General features: G+C 43.9%; 1 protein-coding gene across 1 annotated transcript in view; it reads left to right on the plus strand.

Moving 5' to 3' along the window:
- The window catches only part of LOC124777180 (hemolymph lipopolysaccharide-binding protein-like), a 49,631-nt gene that overhangs the window by 16,500 nt on the left and 14,851 nt on the right, over window positions 1–18,280 (plus strand). Inside the window, exons 3-4 of the mRNA XM_047252491.1 lie at window positions 5,404–5,571; window positions 14,947–15,079. Coding sequence (XP_047108447.1) covers window positions 5,416–5,571; window positions 14,947–15,079 — 289 coding nt within the window. The 5' untranslated portion in view covers window positions 5,404–5,415. The remainder of the gene's footprint in view (window positions 1–5,403; window positions 5,572–14,946; window positions 15,080–18,280) is intronic.

Raw genomic sequence — 18,280 nt, forward strand, 5'->3', positions numbered from 1 at the left:
GCATAAAATACATTCTCAGTGTGAACTGGACGATAAATAATAAACATTCCGTCCAAATTTCATGTTGCTAACACCAGTGATGTAAGCTGCGCTTTGTTACATCAGCCAACGGGTGTGCCCTTTATACAGCCATCAAAAAAAGTTTTGCATCACCTCGGTTCCGAGAGTTCCGGAACCTACACATAAACATTATTTCCGACCTTTTTATTGCTCATGAAAACCACACATAGCATATTGCATATCGCACCATCATACAGCGAGACCTTCAGAGGTGATGGTCCAGATTGCTGTACACACAGGTACCTCTAATACCCAGTAGCAGGTCCTCTTGCACTGATGCATGCCTGTATTTGTCGTTGCATACTATCCGTAAGTTCAGCAAGGCACTGTTGGTCCAGATTGTCCCACTGGCGATTCAGCGTAAATCCTTCAGAGTGGTTGGTGGGTCACATTGTCCATAAACAACTCTTTTCAAATTATCCCAGCCATGTTCGATAGGTTTCATGTCTGGAGAACATGCTAGCCACTCTAGTCGAGCAATGTCGTTGTCCTGAAGGAAGTCATTCACAAGATGTGCACGACGAGGGCGCCAACTGTCGTCCATGAAGACGATTGCCTCGCCAATATGCTGCCGATATGGTTGCACTGTCGGTCGGAGGGTGGCATAAACGCCTATCGCACAGCCGTTTCGGCGCCTTCCAAGACCACCAGCGGCGTACGTCCACCCACATAATGCCACCTCAAAATACCAGGGAATCTCCACGTTGCTACACTCGCCAGACAGTGTGTCTAAGGCGTCGAGCCTGACCGGGTTGCCTCCAGACACGCCTCCGACGATTGTCTGATTGAGGGCATATGCAACACTCGTCGGTGAAGAGAACGTAATGCCTATCCTAAGCGGTCCATTCGGAATATTGTTGGCCCATCTGTACCGCGCTGCATGGTGTCATGGTTGCAAAGATGAACCTCGCCATGGACGTCGGGTGCGAATTTGTGCATCATGCAGCCTATTGAGCCCAGTTTGAGTCGTAACACGACGTCCTGTGGCTGCACGAAGACTATTATGTAACATGATGGCGTTGCTGTCAGGGTTCCTCGGAGCCATAATACGTAGGTAGAGGTCATCCACTGCAACATCCTTTGGCGGCTTGAGCGAGGCAGGTTATCGACAGTTGCTCTGTATCTCCTCCACGTCCGAACAACATCAGTTTGGTTCACTCCGAGACGCCTGAGGGTGGCCGAGCGGTTCTACGCGCTACAGTCTGGAACCGCGCGACCGCTACGGTCGCAGGTTAGAATCCTGCCTCGGGCATGGATGGGTGTGATGTCCTTAGGTCAGTTAGGTTTAAGTAGTTCTAAGTTCTATGGGACTGATGACCTGAGAAGTTAAGTCCCATAGTACTCAGAACCATTTGAACCATTTTTGAACCGAGACGCCTGGACACATTTTGTTAGAGCCCTTCCTGGCACGAAGTAAATGCGGACGCGACCGAACCGCCGTATTGACCGTCTATGGCATGGGTGAACAACAGACAACACGAGCCGTGTACCTCCTCCCTGGTGGAACGACTGGAACTGATCAGCTGTCGCCCCAGCCTCTCCCCCCCCCCGCCCCCTTCGTCTAATAGGTGCTGCTCAAGCATGGTTGTTTACATCTTTGGGCGCGTTTAGTGATATCTCTGTACAGTCCAAGGGACGTCTGTGTTACAATAACCAGATTCAACGTATATCTTCAGGAGTACTGGGAACTGGGGTGATGCAAAGAAATGGCTCTGAGCACTATGGGACTTAACGGCTGAGGTCATCAGTCCGCTAGAACTTAGAACCCCTTAAACCTAACTAACCTAAGGACAACACACACATCCATGCCCCAGATAGGATTCGAACCTGCGACCGCAGCGGTCGCGCGGTTCCAGACTGTAGCGCCCAGAACCGCTCGGCCACACCGGCCGGCTGGGGTGATGCAAAAGTTTTTTTGATGTTTGTATATGTCACCACTCTGGTTGTTACGTTTGCACGCTCATGCACTATTTAAATCTGAAGCAGCGTTTAAAGCAAAAAATTGCTTTTCTGGTATAAAATGAAACACTTTGGAAATCTGTTATAATGGAATTTTTAATACTGTTAACACTGCAATACCTGTACATCTACTTCCACCTCATAATACCTCTTGAATCTATCTGGTACTTCGGCTTCAGCGAATCTTGTATATTGTACTGTCAGGCTAGGCACGCAGAAAATTTCGGTTTCATCTCACAATTTGATTTCTGCACGTATGTTTCACATATTGTTGATCAGCTTATGAAAGGAAAAAGATATTCTTGGATATAAGTATTTTTGGAAGAGCACTAGGATTGTGTTACTTTTCTGACCACAAATATCTTCACAATATCTCCGTTTTTCTGTAGCCAGATGTACCAGTTACAAGTATTTACGAATTAGTGATGACTTCGTGACAAGGACGGGTGGCCTTCTGTGCCCTACTGTCAATGTGCCACTTAATGCTGTTCGGCATCATCGTCCCAGAACTGTTTACGATGAGCCCACTTAACATGAAAAACAAAGAGCTCGTAGTCAAATGAGGCAGCTGATGGCACGTTCTGTTTACGCGTTGCTTAATTAGCTGGAAAACAGCTGGTCTGGGACGGCAGTCGGATAACCAGAACGTTATGTTAATCGGCTTACACATCGTTAATCGACTTCAAACACTACCTCTGTCAACTGCTAGCGATTCTGACGGCAGAATTTATCAAGCTCGGTTTAAAACACTATCGGGCAGACAAATGTCAATTGAGAAGGTGGCATAATGTATCTAAAACCGGATGGCTTTTCTAGCGTAGCGGTGATGAGTTATATACACAAATATTCATTGCTAATCAGTCTATATGTTGGCAAGGCCGTATCGAAGTCCGTACCGTTCACATACTGACAGAAAAGAGTGGCGAGGAATTTCGGTTTATAATATGTATAAATTCTCATCGGAATATCATGAACGCAAAGCAGGTAGGTGAAGAATAATCTGTAACGAATGATGAGAAGACAATAAATTCTGATTTACTCAAATACACTGCCGGCAAAATTTTAGTACACATGAAAAGATGACGTCGATTTTGGTACTTTAGCGGTATACGCCACCCGGGGGTAGTAGATGTATTGATAATTGTTTCAAAGTCGTCAACCAACAGATAACGTAGTGCCGTAGCTACCAGAGTGTCGTCTGTGTCTAGCCTATAATAGGGAATTCTCACAACCAGAAGGCTTAGTGTATATGAAGTAGGCAGGTCACCATGCCACGGAGACACACTCGTGCTTTCTGCAGCCAACTGAACGAGTTTGAAAAGTGTCGAACGGCGGTCTTCCGAGTGGCGAGATAGTCCTTTCGAAGAACTGCCACACAAATTGGACGTGTTCGAGTCATACAGCACAGATGCCCGCCAGGATTGTCGTAAGGGCAGCAGTACAGCAATGTACATCAGAGATAAGAGAGTTCAAGACATGTCAATACGAACTGTTGCGAACTGTTTATTAGCAGTGAGATTACGGGCACGGACACCTCTAATCTGTCTTGCACACCCGCCACAGCATTAACGCGCACAACTTCACTGGTGCCATGAGAATCTCTTGGAAATGAAATGCGCGCCGTGGTCTTCAGCGATGACTCTTCCTGAAAGCAATTGACGGTCGTATGCGCGTACAACGTCGACTTGGTGAGCCCTGTCTCGTAGAGTGCATTCGTCCATGATACACTGGCGATAAATTACTATTCTGGTTCACCTTTCGAGTTTCTTATAGGGGTGTTAATCAACGCTCAGTACGTGCAGAATGTTTTTATAACCACTCTTGCAACAGGGTCCGCAGCTCGTGGTCGTGCGGTAGCGTTCGAGCTTCCCGTGCCCGGGTTCCCGGGTTCGATTACCGGCGTGGTCAGGGATTTTCTCTGCCTCGTGATGACTGGGTGTTGTGTGACGTCCTTAGGTTAGTTAGGTTTAAGTAGTTCTAAGTTCTAGGGGACTGATGACCATAGATGTTAAGTACCATAGTGCTCAGAGCCATTTGAACCATCTTGCAACAGAAAGGTGATGTGTTGCTCCAGATGGATAATGCTCGTCCACACGTTACCCGTGAAACTCAATGTTGACTGGAAGACGTTCAGCATCTTTCCTAGCTACCACGATCTCCACACTTGTTTCCAGTCGATAGGTGTGGGATGTGATGGTTATAAGCACTATGGGACTTAACTTCTGAGGTCATCAGTCCCCTAGAACTTAGAACTACTTAAACCTAACTAACCTAAGGACATCACACCCACCCATGCCCGAGGCAGGATTCGAACCTGCGACCGGAGCGGTCGCGCGGTTCCAGATTGTAGCGCCTAGAACCGCGCGGCCACCTCGGCCGGAGTGGAGGCTACACCACGTACTAATATGAGTGTTTCAACATGGGTGGAAACCTCATTCCTCAGAAACACTGGCGCTATCTGTAAATGTAATCATTTCATTTACTCCATATGTACTGTTGCAACAATAAATCTTGTTTGAATTGGTAAAATCCAAAATTGTATGAACTGGGAGAAAAATCAGGTCTCACAATTCTGATTTAGCTGGAATAATAAAAAAATGACTGGTAAACGAGTCAAACGGATATTCTTCTTGCCGAAAAATTTCGAACAACGGAAAGTAAACATCACATTATATTGACGAGGCGATGTATATGTTTATGAATGAAATTTATTAGATGTGATAGTTATTGCTGACTTATTTTTGCTAGAATAAATTCTCTAGTTAAATACTCTCAGATAGCTTATGTTAGCTTTTCCTTACAAGAACCTCTTCACATGTAAGAAGAGTTTCAACGGCAATAAAAACCGACATCTCATTAACAACAATAATAACACTAAAAGCGTTAATCATAAACACGATAAAATAACATGATAATAGCTGTCCGCCTACCGATATCAAAACAGTTAACTCTTGCCAACTGTAAAGACACATCGGTAGCCCTTGCAGTTGCAGGAATAGAACACGTGGACCCAGTGGAGTAGGTGTTGAAACAATGATCGTAGAAAAAGATGACTAGGGAATAGAAAAATCGCTGATAGAGGAGACGCAGGAATAAAACGGAATATGAGCAGACATGAAAAAATGGGAAGGTCGCATGTGACAAAACGGTAGTATCACACAATTTTTTCAGTTTCAAGTTATTTTGCCTTTTGGTGTCTTAATGGATGACGTGCCCTATTTCGTCATTATTTTTGTGTTTCTTTGTTAGCTATGTTATACCGTTTGCGTCCAAGAACGTGTATGTATCTGCGGGCTGTTCATATCAAAGACCCCAACGCTTTCAGTCATAGTGTTTGAAGTCGTATCCTGTTACACTCGTTGACACTGATAACTTGTCTTTTAGAGACGGCCAAAAATGAAGTCTGTAGCGTTGGCGCTGGTGCTGCCGCTCTTCAGTCTCGTCGCTGGTAGCTTTGACCTGCCAGATCTCTGCCAGTCACCGGGCCTCGAGAGCAAGTTCAGCTTCTCGCTCAAGAGCGAGCGCAACGACACCGGGCCATGGATCTCCACGGTGAGTGCGTCTGTCTCTCTGTCCGTCTGTCTCTGCCTCCCGCTCTCTGTCTGTCTCTGTCTCTCTCTCTCTCTCTCTCTCTCTCTCTCTCTCTCTCAGTATCAACATCACTATTCCCCAATTCCACACTTAAGTGCCTGGCAGAGTTTCCAATCGAACCACCTTCAGACTGCTATTCTACCGTTCGAACAGCGAGCGGGAAAAACGAACACTTAAGTATTTCCATGAGAGCTCAGGTTCCTGTTAATTTATTACGGTGATCATCTCTCCCTACGTAAGTGGGTGACAAAATATTATCGCCTTCGGAGGAGAAAGTTAGTGATTGGAATTTGGTGAAAAGATCTCGCCGCAACGACAAACGTCTTTATTTTAATGACTGTCAAACCAATTCACTTTTCATATCTACACTCCTGGAAATTGAAATAAGAACACCGTGAATTCATTGTCCCAGGAAGGGGAAACTTTATTGACACATTCCTGGGGTCAGATACATCACATGATCACACTGACAGAACCACAGGCACATAGACACAGGCAACAGAGCATGCACAATGTCGGCACTAGTACAGTGTATATCCACCTTTCGCAGCAATGCAGGCTGCTATTCTCCCATGGAGACGATCGTAGGGATGCTGGATGTAGTCCTGTGGAACGGCTTGCCATGCCATTTCCACCTGGCGCCTCAGTTGGACCAGCGTTCGTGCTGGACGTGCAGACCGCGTGAGACGACGCTTCATCCAGTCCCAAACATGCTCAATGGGGGACAGATCCGGAGATCTTGCTGGCCAGGGAAGTTGACTTACACCTTCTACAGCACGTTGGGTGGCACGGGATACGTGCGGACGTGCATTCTCCTGTTGGAACTGCAAAGTCCCTTGCCGGTCTAGGAATGGTAGAACGATGGGTTCGATGACGGTTTGGATGTACCGTGCACTATTCAGTGTCCCCTCGACGATCACCAGTGGTGTACGGCCAGTGTAGGAGATCGCTCCCCACACCATGATGCCGGGTGTTGGCCTTGTGTGCCTCGGTCGTATGCAGTCCTGATTGTGGCGCTCACCTGCACGGCGCCAAACACGCATACGACCATCATTGGCACCAAGGCAGAAGCGACTCTCATCGCTGAAGACGACACGTCTCCATTCGTCCCTCCATTCACGCCTGTTGCGACACCACTGGAGGCGGGCTGCACGATGTTGGGGCGTGAGCGGAAGACGGCCTAACGGTGTGCGTGACCGTAGCCCAGCTTCATGGAGACGGTTGCGAATGGTCCTCGCCGATACCCCAGGAGCAACAGTGTCCCTAATTTGCTGGGAAGTGGCGCTGCGGTCCCCTACGGCACTGCGTAGGATCCTACGGTCTTGGCGTGCATCCGTGCGTCGCTGCGGTCCGGTCCCAGGTCGACGGGCACGTGCACCATCCGCCGACCACTGGCGACAACATCGATGTACTGTGGAGACCTCACGCCCCACGTGTTGAGCAATTCGGCGGTACGTCCACCCGGCCTCCCGCATGCCCACTATACGCCCTCGCTCAAAGTCCGTCAACTGCACATACGGTTCACGTCCACGCTGTCGCGGCATGCTACCAGTGTTAAAGACTGCGATGGAGCTCCGTATGCCACGGCAAACTGGCTGACACTGACGGCGGCGGTGCACAAATGCTGCGCAGCTAGCGCCATTCGACGGCCAACACCGCGGTTCCTGGTGTGTCCGCTGTGCCGTGCGTGTGATCATTGCTTGTACAGCCCTCTCGCAGTGTCCGGAGCAAGTATGGTGGGTCTGACACACCGGTGTCAATGTGTTCTTTTTTCCATTTCCAGGAGTGTATGACATTTTGACTCGTTATTTCGTGACACTAAAAAATGACAGTCCCTTCCTTCCCCTTCGGTCAGATGATGATCCCATACCGCGAAGCAGTACCCCTGAACAGGACGGACAATCATTGTCTAGGCAGTCTCTCTCATAGATCTGTTGCATGTTCTAGGTGTACTGCTGATAAAACACAGTCCGTGGTTTGCCTTCTCCACAACATTCAAATGGCTCTGAGCACTATGGGACTCAACTGCTGAGGTCATTAGTCCCCTAGAACTTAGAACTAGTTAAACCTAACTAACCTAAGAACATCACAAACATCCATGCCCGAGGCAGGATTCGAACCTGCGTCCGTAGCGGTCTTGCGGTTCCAGACTGCAGCGCCTTTAACCGCACGGCCACTTCGACCGGCTCCCCACAACATTATCTACATTATTCTTCCAACATAGTCAGCACGGATTGAAACAATTTCGTTTTCGTAATTGTATTTCTTAGGTATTCACTTAAACTGATAGCCTTTAGACTTATGTGGCACATCGTGTAACATATCCTGACTTTAACTGATTATTTTAATACTTATGTGGTTAACCTCACATCGTTAGTTATTTAGAGTCAATTACCACTTTTCGCACCAAACATATATCTTGTGTAAATAATTTTACAGTTGGTGTTTATCTTATTATGACTTTAATAGACGGTAAACAAGAGCGTCACTGTAAACAATCTAAGAGCGCTGCTAGTATTGTCTCCTAAACCGTTTATATAGGTTAGGAGCAGCATATGGTGTATAGCACTTCCTTGGGAGCGCCAAACGTCACTTATGTTTTACTCGATGACTTCCCGTCGATTTCTACGAACTGTGATCTTTCTGACAGAGAATATTGAATCAGTCGCACAACTGAGACGATACTCCATACGCACGGAATTTGATTAGAAGTGACTTGTGAGGAACGCTGTCAGAAACCTTCTGGAAATCTAGAAATACGGAATCAATTTCAGATACCTTGTTGACAGCGACCAAAAGGTTGGTATTGTTCACAAGAACGAAATTGTTTGAATCCTTGCTAACTTTGTTTCAATAGATCCCTTTCTTCGAGGTAATTCATAATTTTCCAACACAGTGTATGTTCCAAAAATCTACTCGATGTCGACGTCAGTGTGATGGGTCTTAATTCAGCGGATTACACCTATTTCCTTTTTTCAGTACCGATGTGATCTGAACAACTTTCCAATCTTTAATCGAACGAGCAGTTGTATTTGATTGATAAAGGTGTAGAGCTATTATGTCAGCACATCCTGTAAGAAACATAAACGGTATAGCATCTGGAGCGGAAGACTTGGCTTTACTAAGATGTTTAAGTTAGTTCATTCATGGTACCGAGAATATCTAGTTCTAACTTTCTGAAGTTTACATTTGTTCTCTACACGCTCTTTCTCTTTCTCTCTCTCTCTCTCTCTCTCTCTCTCTCTCTCTCTCTCTGTCTCTCTCTCTGTCTCCGTCTCTAAAACGCACACACACACACACACACACACACACACACACACACACACACACACACATACATGTAATATACGTTCTCAGGCACTGGAATTGGACTGAGAACCATTGCTTGACGGAGTCTATTAGCTTGACTTCAACGAGCAGTCGTGACTTTGGAATCATTTACACGTTTCTAGAACATATAGGTTCAAAGTACCTTAGAGAAATTGGTATCTTTGGAAACCACCGGCACTCAACGCCAGTTACCAAGCAAATTCTATTATGGTCGTATGTACATGCACAAACCAAATTAAATCTAGTCATTCATTACTATCCAGATTTCAGGATTCATAGCTATCACATAACACTTTTCACCAAGTTTAAAATTAGCTATAAGAAACAAAAACGATGATTGAGATTAAGTGATGTATAGACGGACTAAAAAAACTGCAGAAGTTGGAGTTGATACTTGCAAAACAACTAAGTAGACCGTAACACGGGAGGGAAAAGTAAGAAATGGAATATAATTTCACAGTATCATATTTAACTTAGACAACAATGAAGCGATAGCAACAGCCAGTATCCTTATCAAGTTACTAAAAATGCTGCAGATAAGCAAAAACGGCTTTTATAATTAAATGGCTTATTGAAATCTCACGGCAACGGCCTTGCCGCAGTGGATACACCGGTTCCCACACCCGAAGTTAAGCGCTGTCGGGTGTGGCTTGCACTTGGATGGGTGACCATCCAGTCGCCAGGCGCTGTTGCCATTTTTCGGGGTGCTCTCAGCTTGGTGATGCCAATTGAGGAGCTACTCGACCGAATAGTAGCGGCTCCGGTCAAAGAAAACCATCATAACGACCGGGAGAACGGTGTGCTGACCACACGCCCCTCCTATCCGCGTCCTCAACTGAGGATGACACGGCGGTCGGATGGTACCGATGGGCCTCTTGTGGCCTGAAGACGGAGTGCTTTTTTTATTGAAATCTTAAGGAAGCTAACAGTTTCCATTTATAACGATGTCCTGATTACAAAGGGTCCAAATCCCTACTTAACACAGTTAAAGGAGGATTAAAAGATAAGATTAAACAGCAGTTACAAAAAAATCAACATGGAATAAGGGAAGATGATGGGACAACAGAAGCTGTAGCATCACTACGTATTATTTTTAAGGGGTATGACTATTTAACTTTCACGAAGTTTTTGTGTGGGAAACTGAAAAAAATGAAAAAAAGAATAATGATAAAACATATCAGAGATAGACAACTGAGAGCAAACATGAAAATACAATTACAGTAATTGAGCCGGCCGGTGTGGCCCAGCGGTTCTGCGCGCTTCAGTTTGGACAGGTTCAAATCCTGCCTCGGGCATGGATGTGCGTGATGTCCTTAGGTTAGTTAGGTCTAAGTAGTTCTAAGTTCTAGGGGACTGATGATCTCAGATGTTAAGCCCCATAGTGCTCAGAGCCATTTGAACCACTTTTTACAGTAATTCATGATCACAGAACAAAGTTAAATGAAATCAGATAGTTAAAAAACTACGATGGCTATAACTTCACTATAGTTCAATTCATTTATCTTCGCGGTTCGCGCATGCCCGCCCAGACGCGGGTGATCGCTGCGTTGCCAGTTGTACGCGCCAAGAGAAGCAGCGCCATAGTATAGTTCGCAAACTTACGTTTAGGGGGGTGCGCGCAGTTTATGAAGTAAAGCCACCACGGCCGCATTAAACCTTTCGCTGCTACAGAGACGTGCTCCCCGCATTCTGCGATGTGCGCGATTTTGTCATCATTGCACTGCTCGCCTGTGCAGACACATGCTGTTTCGGCTGCTTTGACACACTTTATCATTCGATTTCACAAAAACTATTTGGCCCAAAAATTTGATTTTTACACATCTTCTTGACTGATACCTTCCCTCCCATAAATGACTTAATTTTGTTCCGAAGTTCAACGCGGTTATTGTGCAGCATTATAAGTAGTAAACCATTGCACGAAATTTTGAAGAGTTTGCAGAGGTAAAAGTCCATAGCGTATACTTTCCATATAGTCGATTTTTGTTGTGACAGAAATTTCACAAAATTACATTCAAACGAATAAAATTCATGAAGTAGGACACTTCGATTTTGTTTTTAAATAAAAAAAAATATTTAGTACTGAACACGGCTTGAACTCACAACCTTAGCAACCCTACACTTTAACTATTACGCTAACGCAGCTTGTCATTCAATATATCTCCCAACATATCACACAAAATACCGACAAACATTGTTGGTATGACTATGAATTATTCACGTTTCGTCGAAGTACAATAGGAAATAAACAATCACCGTTGTTCTTTATTGCGAAAAAGCGGTTTGAGAGAATGATACAAACACCTTTCCTTGCTATCGCCTGAATTAGGAGGCTTATTGCTTGTTTGGTTTAATTAATTAATAGAATATGAAGCAATTGGTATAAAGAATGCTTTTTCCAAACTTTCTATAAAAGAAAGTCTGCTATCAAGACACTGATTTTGCTCAGTTACTTTATTTACGACTGAAGGTTTCTAAAACAGAAGGCACTCGTCCGTGCACTGCACTGCGATCCAGATTTGGCAACGTCGTTCTCTGTTCATTGGCTGACTGTGTTTTGTGACGTCAGATGTGCACAACGAGCCTAAACTCGGCCGCCGTCATAAATGACGCGCACTTTAGTATCAAATATTGTACAGTTACTATAATAAAATAAATAAAAACAAAAGAAAGGACGATCCAAATGAGCAGCAGATCTGAATTTATGAGGATCGGATATACGAGGTTCGGTTGTAATCGTGTTTGTCTATTTCCGCTGTATCCATGCCAGTCTTAGCTGTTCAACACACAAAATGAGTATCTGAAACAAGAAAGAAAGTATAGTAGGATTTAAGGCACCACCGACGATGAGGGTGTCAAAAGCGATGCCTAAGGTGGAACTGGGCGTAGGTGAGGATGGAAATCCATGATCATAGAAAAGTGATTGTCAAGATTTTCGCCATAATTCCATTTAGGGGAGCCGCCGCAACCTGAATCTAGAAGGTTAGGAAGGGATTTGAACCCCTTTCCGTTGTGAAAGTGAATCTAATGACTTTCCATTGGTCAAATCGCTCAGTTTTGGTTTTCCGTACTTCAGTAAATGCTAGTTCAAACATCGTACGAACTTCATATTAAACTAAAGATCTCACTATAAATAGCTAGGTAAGTTAGTTCAAGGGGCAGAGGAAGGCTAGGTGATACTACCTTCAGAAAGATCGTGCTTCTAAAAGAAGCTGTGGTATTCAAGTCGACCTTCGTGTTTGTGGCAGCTTCACTGGTTGTCTGCTGTAAATAAGGCAAAAACTTTACTGCATCATATATTCTAATTACGATCACTTTGACATAGTGTTTCAAAAGTTTATAAACACCGTTTAACAATGAATTTTATCAATATTTTGTTGCTAAGAGCGCATAATCTTAAACACTCGTTGATGACGGTGACGAGTGGCGGCTGAAACCTCTAACGTGTTGCCCATAATGGCAATGAATATTTGACGACGATGACGTTTGATGAGGGAAACAATAAATCAAGTAAGACGCGAACTGTGGCGATTTAATTATCTAAATTACAGAACCTGTTCATCGAGAGCTAAATTTTTTTGCACTTATTTTGCTATGGTTCTGCTGTTTCACATTTTTTCATAATTATACCCGACAAACTGTTACTAAACCAACATTTGTAATTGTTGCACTAGCCTTACAAACAATAAGTGTAGAGGCTTTTTTTGAGGGTGCGTGGATGGGGAGAGTAAACCGTCAGCCCAAATAGTTTCGAGACGGAATAAATAAAAAAATTAAGAAAACTGACGATGGTGGTTTAAACGCTTGAGGTGTTCCATATGATCTTCCCTCACTTGAGTAGGACGCACAGAACATTTATAGATGAATGATTATCAGTCCTTTGGGACGTTGTTCAACTCCCGCGCCACAGTCACACCTTCTTCGGTCTTAACGAACTGTCAGAGACCCATTCTTTGTCGTTTTGTGGCAGGTTGGTATTGATAGTACCACTACTTGTCACCCGTCAAGATCTTCTTCACAAAAGAAATACCCGTATTTTTTCATTTCAGTCGAATTGCGGTATGCGTCCACGCATTATTGTTGTAGAGTCAAGGTGTACGGGACAAACATTGCACACTCTCCTCTCTTCTTCAAAACACTCTGGAGTACGTCTGGATTAGATGATTTAGAGGTGTTCATTTCGGTGTTCCATTGCGATTTCTGTCACAACAACGGCTGCACAGTACGTTTGCTTGACAATTAATTAACACTGCTGCTCAGCTGACTAATTGAACACACAACTGGTGTTTAGAGTTGTTACGAGGCGCGTTTAGTAAGAAATGCAATACATTCTTTTTTCTGAGAGCTGGTTTGTTTCACTCAGGATTCTAATACACCGTGCTATTCTCATCTCTTTTTGCTACAAAATCCTATTTTTAACATAATGTCCTTTCAATGCGACGGTCTTACTAGGAGGGCCTGTATGCGCGCATCGCACCACTGTACTGGCCGTCGTCAGAGCCATCAACAACGTCGCCATCGTCTACACACTGCTTCCCGTGGAGTGCATCCTTCGTTGGGCCAAACAAATGGAAGCCGAAAGATGCGAGATTCAGGCTGTAGAGTAGATGAGGAAGAAGAGTCCAATGAAAATTTTTGAGCTCCGGTAGTGTGTGCAGACTTGTGTGAGACGTTGCGTTGTTATGGAGAAGTTCGTTTGCATTTTTGTGGCAGCTAACACGCTGAAGTCATTTCTTCAGTTTCCTGAGGGTAGCACAATACACTTCGGAATTGGTCGTTGCGCTGTGAGAGAGGACATCAAACAGAATCACCCCTTCATAGTCCCAGAAGACGGTCGCCAACACTTCATCGGCTGAGGGTGTGACTCTGACCTTTTTCTTCACAGAAGAGATGCTGCGGTGCTACTCCATGGATTGCCGTTTTGTTTCATGTTCGAAGTGATGAAGCCATATTTTATCACCTGCTACAATGTTCGATTAAAAAAATTGTCAACATCAGCCTCATAATGGGCAAGCAATCCGGCAGAGATGGTCCATTTTGCTCTTTACGGTCTTAGTCGGCGACGAACCCGTCGGGCACTCACCTTTGATTGCTCCTATTGACAGACGAGTTCGTCAGCATTACCAACAGGCAAGTCCTGTTGTACAGAAAGGTGATTCATTGTGGCCAGTCGATCACCTCGAATGAGAGTGACTGCACGTTCCAAAGTAGCGGAAGTCACAGCTGTGTGCGGCCGTCCGCCACGCGGCAGATCGGACGCTTTGGCGTGACCTTGTTGCGATGATGGCAGACGCCTCGCCCAACGACTCACAGTGATTTTGTTCTCTGCCAGGTCTCCATAGACATTCTGCAAGTGTTCAGGAACATCTGTGATGCCCAGATTTTCCGCTAAAAGATACTCTCTGCTTGGAACGCACCTCCGTTACAGACACCAATTTGAAAGCTACGTATAGCGCCGCCACCTGTCGGAAATTCATGAAACTATAGGAGCTGAAGTGGGAATATTCCACTGTGTCCCACAACAAACTCCGCATTTTTTTCGACCTAAATTGGCCGAGGAAAAAAAAAGTGCGTAACTGAACGCCTATCGTAGTTCAAGCTGCCATCGTAATTAGTGCGCTGACGTCGCCTATTCGTCAGGAATAAAATCGGTCTAATACCTATTTGGACGGACAGTGTACGCATGAGAGCCGAGAATTAGGCTACAATTACACTACTCGTGTAGAACGCCAAAATACTTTGAAGCGACCCTGACCCATCGGAGTAGTGGGGGAGGGGAGGAGTCACGAAATTTTCTCCGTAACATCGGCTACGTGAGATCTGCTAATGATAGTACCACTCGAAGGCAGTGCTTCTGTGAATGCACTCCCGTTGTCTACTTGTCACCTATCCACCTCGGTCGGAGGTTCTTGTGGGTATTGTTAGCTTCATTGTGCCAGATTACAGATTGTCTGCAGCAGACGGTGATGACCTGGGCGTCGTGACTGTGTAGCTGTGCTGCCTCGGCAGGTGAGTGGGGAGCGGTCTACGCCGGGCGGCGTGGCCGGCAGCGACTCCTGCCCCTGGGAAGTGCGCGTCGGCCACGAGGTCACCACCTGCCCGCTGCGGAGCCGCGGCGTGCGCCTAGCTGCCACCATCGAGAGTGAGTACTGCCAACAGCAAATAGGTCTCATTTGGCACAACCAGGGGTGTTTAACTTAGCCTTAGTTCTATGCTAAGTGCGAATCATACGTTGTAGATACTTACGATGGGTTCAACATCAGTTAGAAGCAGCACTTTTCCATACTTGTATAGCTTTTTGTACGCAGTATGCTGTTTCCTTAATGGTATGAGCATATTCCTTGGGATACAGTTAAAGCTATCGCCAGTATTTTGCAAAAATTTAACGGCAAGCAACGAAACAGTCCTTCATGCATGCCTACGGGGTTTCAGTGTCCTGACATTCAATCTAATGACGACTCTAGGCAGACAACAGCTCCGAATTGCTAGTTTCTCTCGTTCTTTGTGCAAACATCGCAAGGCGTCGAGCACGAGGCATCCAATGTGTATACGCAGTGAGCATACTTCTAAAATTTCTCTGGAAATTCACAAATTCAATCAAAGTACAAACTTAAGCGCTGCTAAGCGCTACCTTCATTTCGTCTGTTTACGTTGAATTCTGTCAATTTCAATGTGAAACAAATTGTAAGAAAAACAAAGGATCTCTTTGTTCTTTCGTAGAATATGGTCGAAGTCAGATATTATTCTTCTGAAAAGGGGGGGGGGGGTGGGCGTTACCTGTTACGAATGGAAGTATAGAGTTCCATTGTAAGAATTGGAATATTTTCTAAAGTTTGGTGTGAAATGGATGAAATTCAAATTGATACCACAGTTAATTAGTGAGCTGCGTTCTAAAGGTAGATGGGTCATTCCATGTCAGTTCAACCAGGGGCTCCAGTTCATAGTCTCAGATTTGACTGAAATTCAGTACACTAATTCTACCATGTGTGGAACATTCGTGTATAAAGTATTAGTTTCCCCTGCCAATTAGTTCCAGAATTACGACTTGTGAAAGAAGGTGGCATGACCCTGAAATTGCAACCCGCATGTGGCAATCTATCTTCAGGCCAAACTTCAGGTCTTAATAACTTTGAAACTATTCCACACAGTCCAATGAAATTTTTACAACCCAGTAGCATCCGTTTAGATAACACCACTCCATGAATCAAAACACTAGCAACATACTTCTGAGGGAAATTAAAAAATTCCAAAATGTGATTAAAAAATGTAATACGTTAAAAGGTACATTTTGTAGGTGCCCTCTATGTCAAATATAATTCACTCAAAAGGGGTATAAATTTTTTGTGGTAAACTTAATGTGGCCTAAACACATACAGAACTCATCATGCCCATATCAGTCACAAATCAGTCACAAAAATGCAAAAATTTGAAAAAATACCTGAAAAACATGGATTTTTAAAGTGTGGTAACACAAAAGGGACAAGCCAAATTTCACACACTGCATAAGTAGACCATCATGATATATATCTCAAAATTTCAGCCTGTTATTGCAAGACATTTGTATCAAATAGAAGTTGACAGATGTTTTTCGTCATGTGGCCATTGTTCCACAACACAATTTTGTAAAAACACATCGTAAACTGCTCTGCCTCTTGTTATCCTCTCCCACAAATGTTTAATCAGTAAGCAACAACATATAGACAGATTAACACAACCCATCATTAATGTTTACTGCACCTTAACAGCTAAAAACCAGTCGATTGTGCTTCGAACAGAAGTTCTCCCACACTTTAGCTACTGTACTCTGTACATTGAGTGGTAAATTGTACTGTCTTCCTGACACTGTGGTAGGAACTGGAACTGTCATAAGAATATGTTCAAAAGGAATCGAACACCTGTATGCCAAACGTGGCCAATGAAATGATCTTGCTGGTCCTGCTGGTGCCACGATGTTCACAAATAACATCACCTTCTGCTTCACAGCACTCTGCAACACGTCCTAAGTACCATTTGTCTTCATAAACAGAAACAACATTGTCAGAGTCCGCTGGAGACAAATGATGATGGATCCTTATGCCTGCAACAGTTTTAACGTGTTCTAGTCTGCTTTTTAGCAACTCTTCGACTGATTTCACCTCATCTTTAGAAACATAGAATGATATTATAACAGAGATATTTTTCTGGATCCAGGTAAATAATTGAAGAGGTGTTAGAATTGGCTATGTGCTGAAAATCGATACTACTGCCGTATAAAATTGGTTTGTGGAGCACTGAATGTGGGCGCCCAAGGCGAACAGTTCGTTGTGTCTCCAGTCCAACAGTAAACTTTCTACTACAGTCCACAGTGAAACTCTCAGTGCTCGAACTGTTTGAACATTTAACGTCCATATTTCACTTCCTCATGTTAGTGATGACAGTTTACGGTGGTTGCAGACTTTCTTTTTACCAGTCATATATGCGAAAAATAGGTATTCCGAATTATTGCTGATAGCCTTAGATCCTTTTTTTCACTGAAAACTGTAAATTTTTCACTATATCAATATCAAAATTTATATCCTTATACCGTTTTAGGAGCTGTCACTGTTATTTGAAAAGATACATGATGCATAACGACTGAAGGGCAAATCAGTTCTTGTGACTAGAGAAATAGCTGCTGACAATTTCATACTTTTATTTTGACTTAGATGATGCTTTTAGGTGCATCTGTAAATACTGGAAATTTTGGAATATACGGTTTAGTACACATAACATTTGAAGAGAAGCAAAATACTTTTAGCACATATTATGAGCTAACAGCGTTAAAACTATAGTATACTTAAACATCTACGCAAATAAATGTAAGTACAATCAAAAATGTCAACACAAATCACGATACTGAAACCTGCTACCGGGGGTTATCAGAAGAATGTGATTATACCAAAACACATTTATTGATACATAATACATAGTTCTCTGTAGGTATGAAAAACACAGTTTCTTCGTTGTACACGAAATTCAAATATCCTTCTAGATTTTTATGTTTTCCTTTGCTGTACAATTTATAATCGTGTCACACGCCTCTTGACTTGATCTGCAAATACTATTGACACTTTTCGTCACAAGAAAAAATAGTTGAACATTGAGATCACATCCAAGAAAAGCTCATTTTTAAAAGCTAAACAAATTACACCTGTAACAACTCCTGAGTAGAAAAATTCGATAAATTTTGCCTTTAAGGTCCTATATTAATTCTTGGATGTATGAATGTAATGATGAGTAGTCTGTTATAAGGTAGCCTTTTAATAGCCACAAACGTCATTGTAAAATAGACAGTGTTGTAGGATTAAAGGGTAAAGTTGCACAC

This window comes from Schistocerca piceifrons, chromosome 2 (genome assembly GCF_021461385.2).
Source record: "Schistocerca piceifrons isolate TAMUIC-IGC-003096 chromosome 2, iqSchPice1.1, whole genome shotgun sequence".
Taxonomy (NCBI): Eukaryota; Metazoa; Arthropoda; class Insecta; order Orthoptera; family Acrididae; genus Schistocerca; species Schistocerca piceifrons.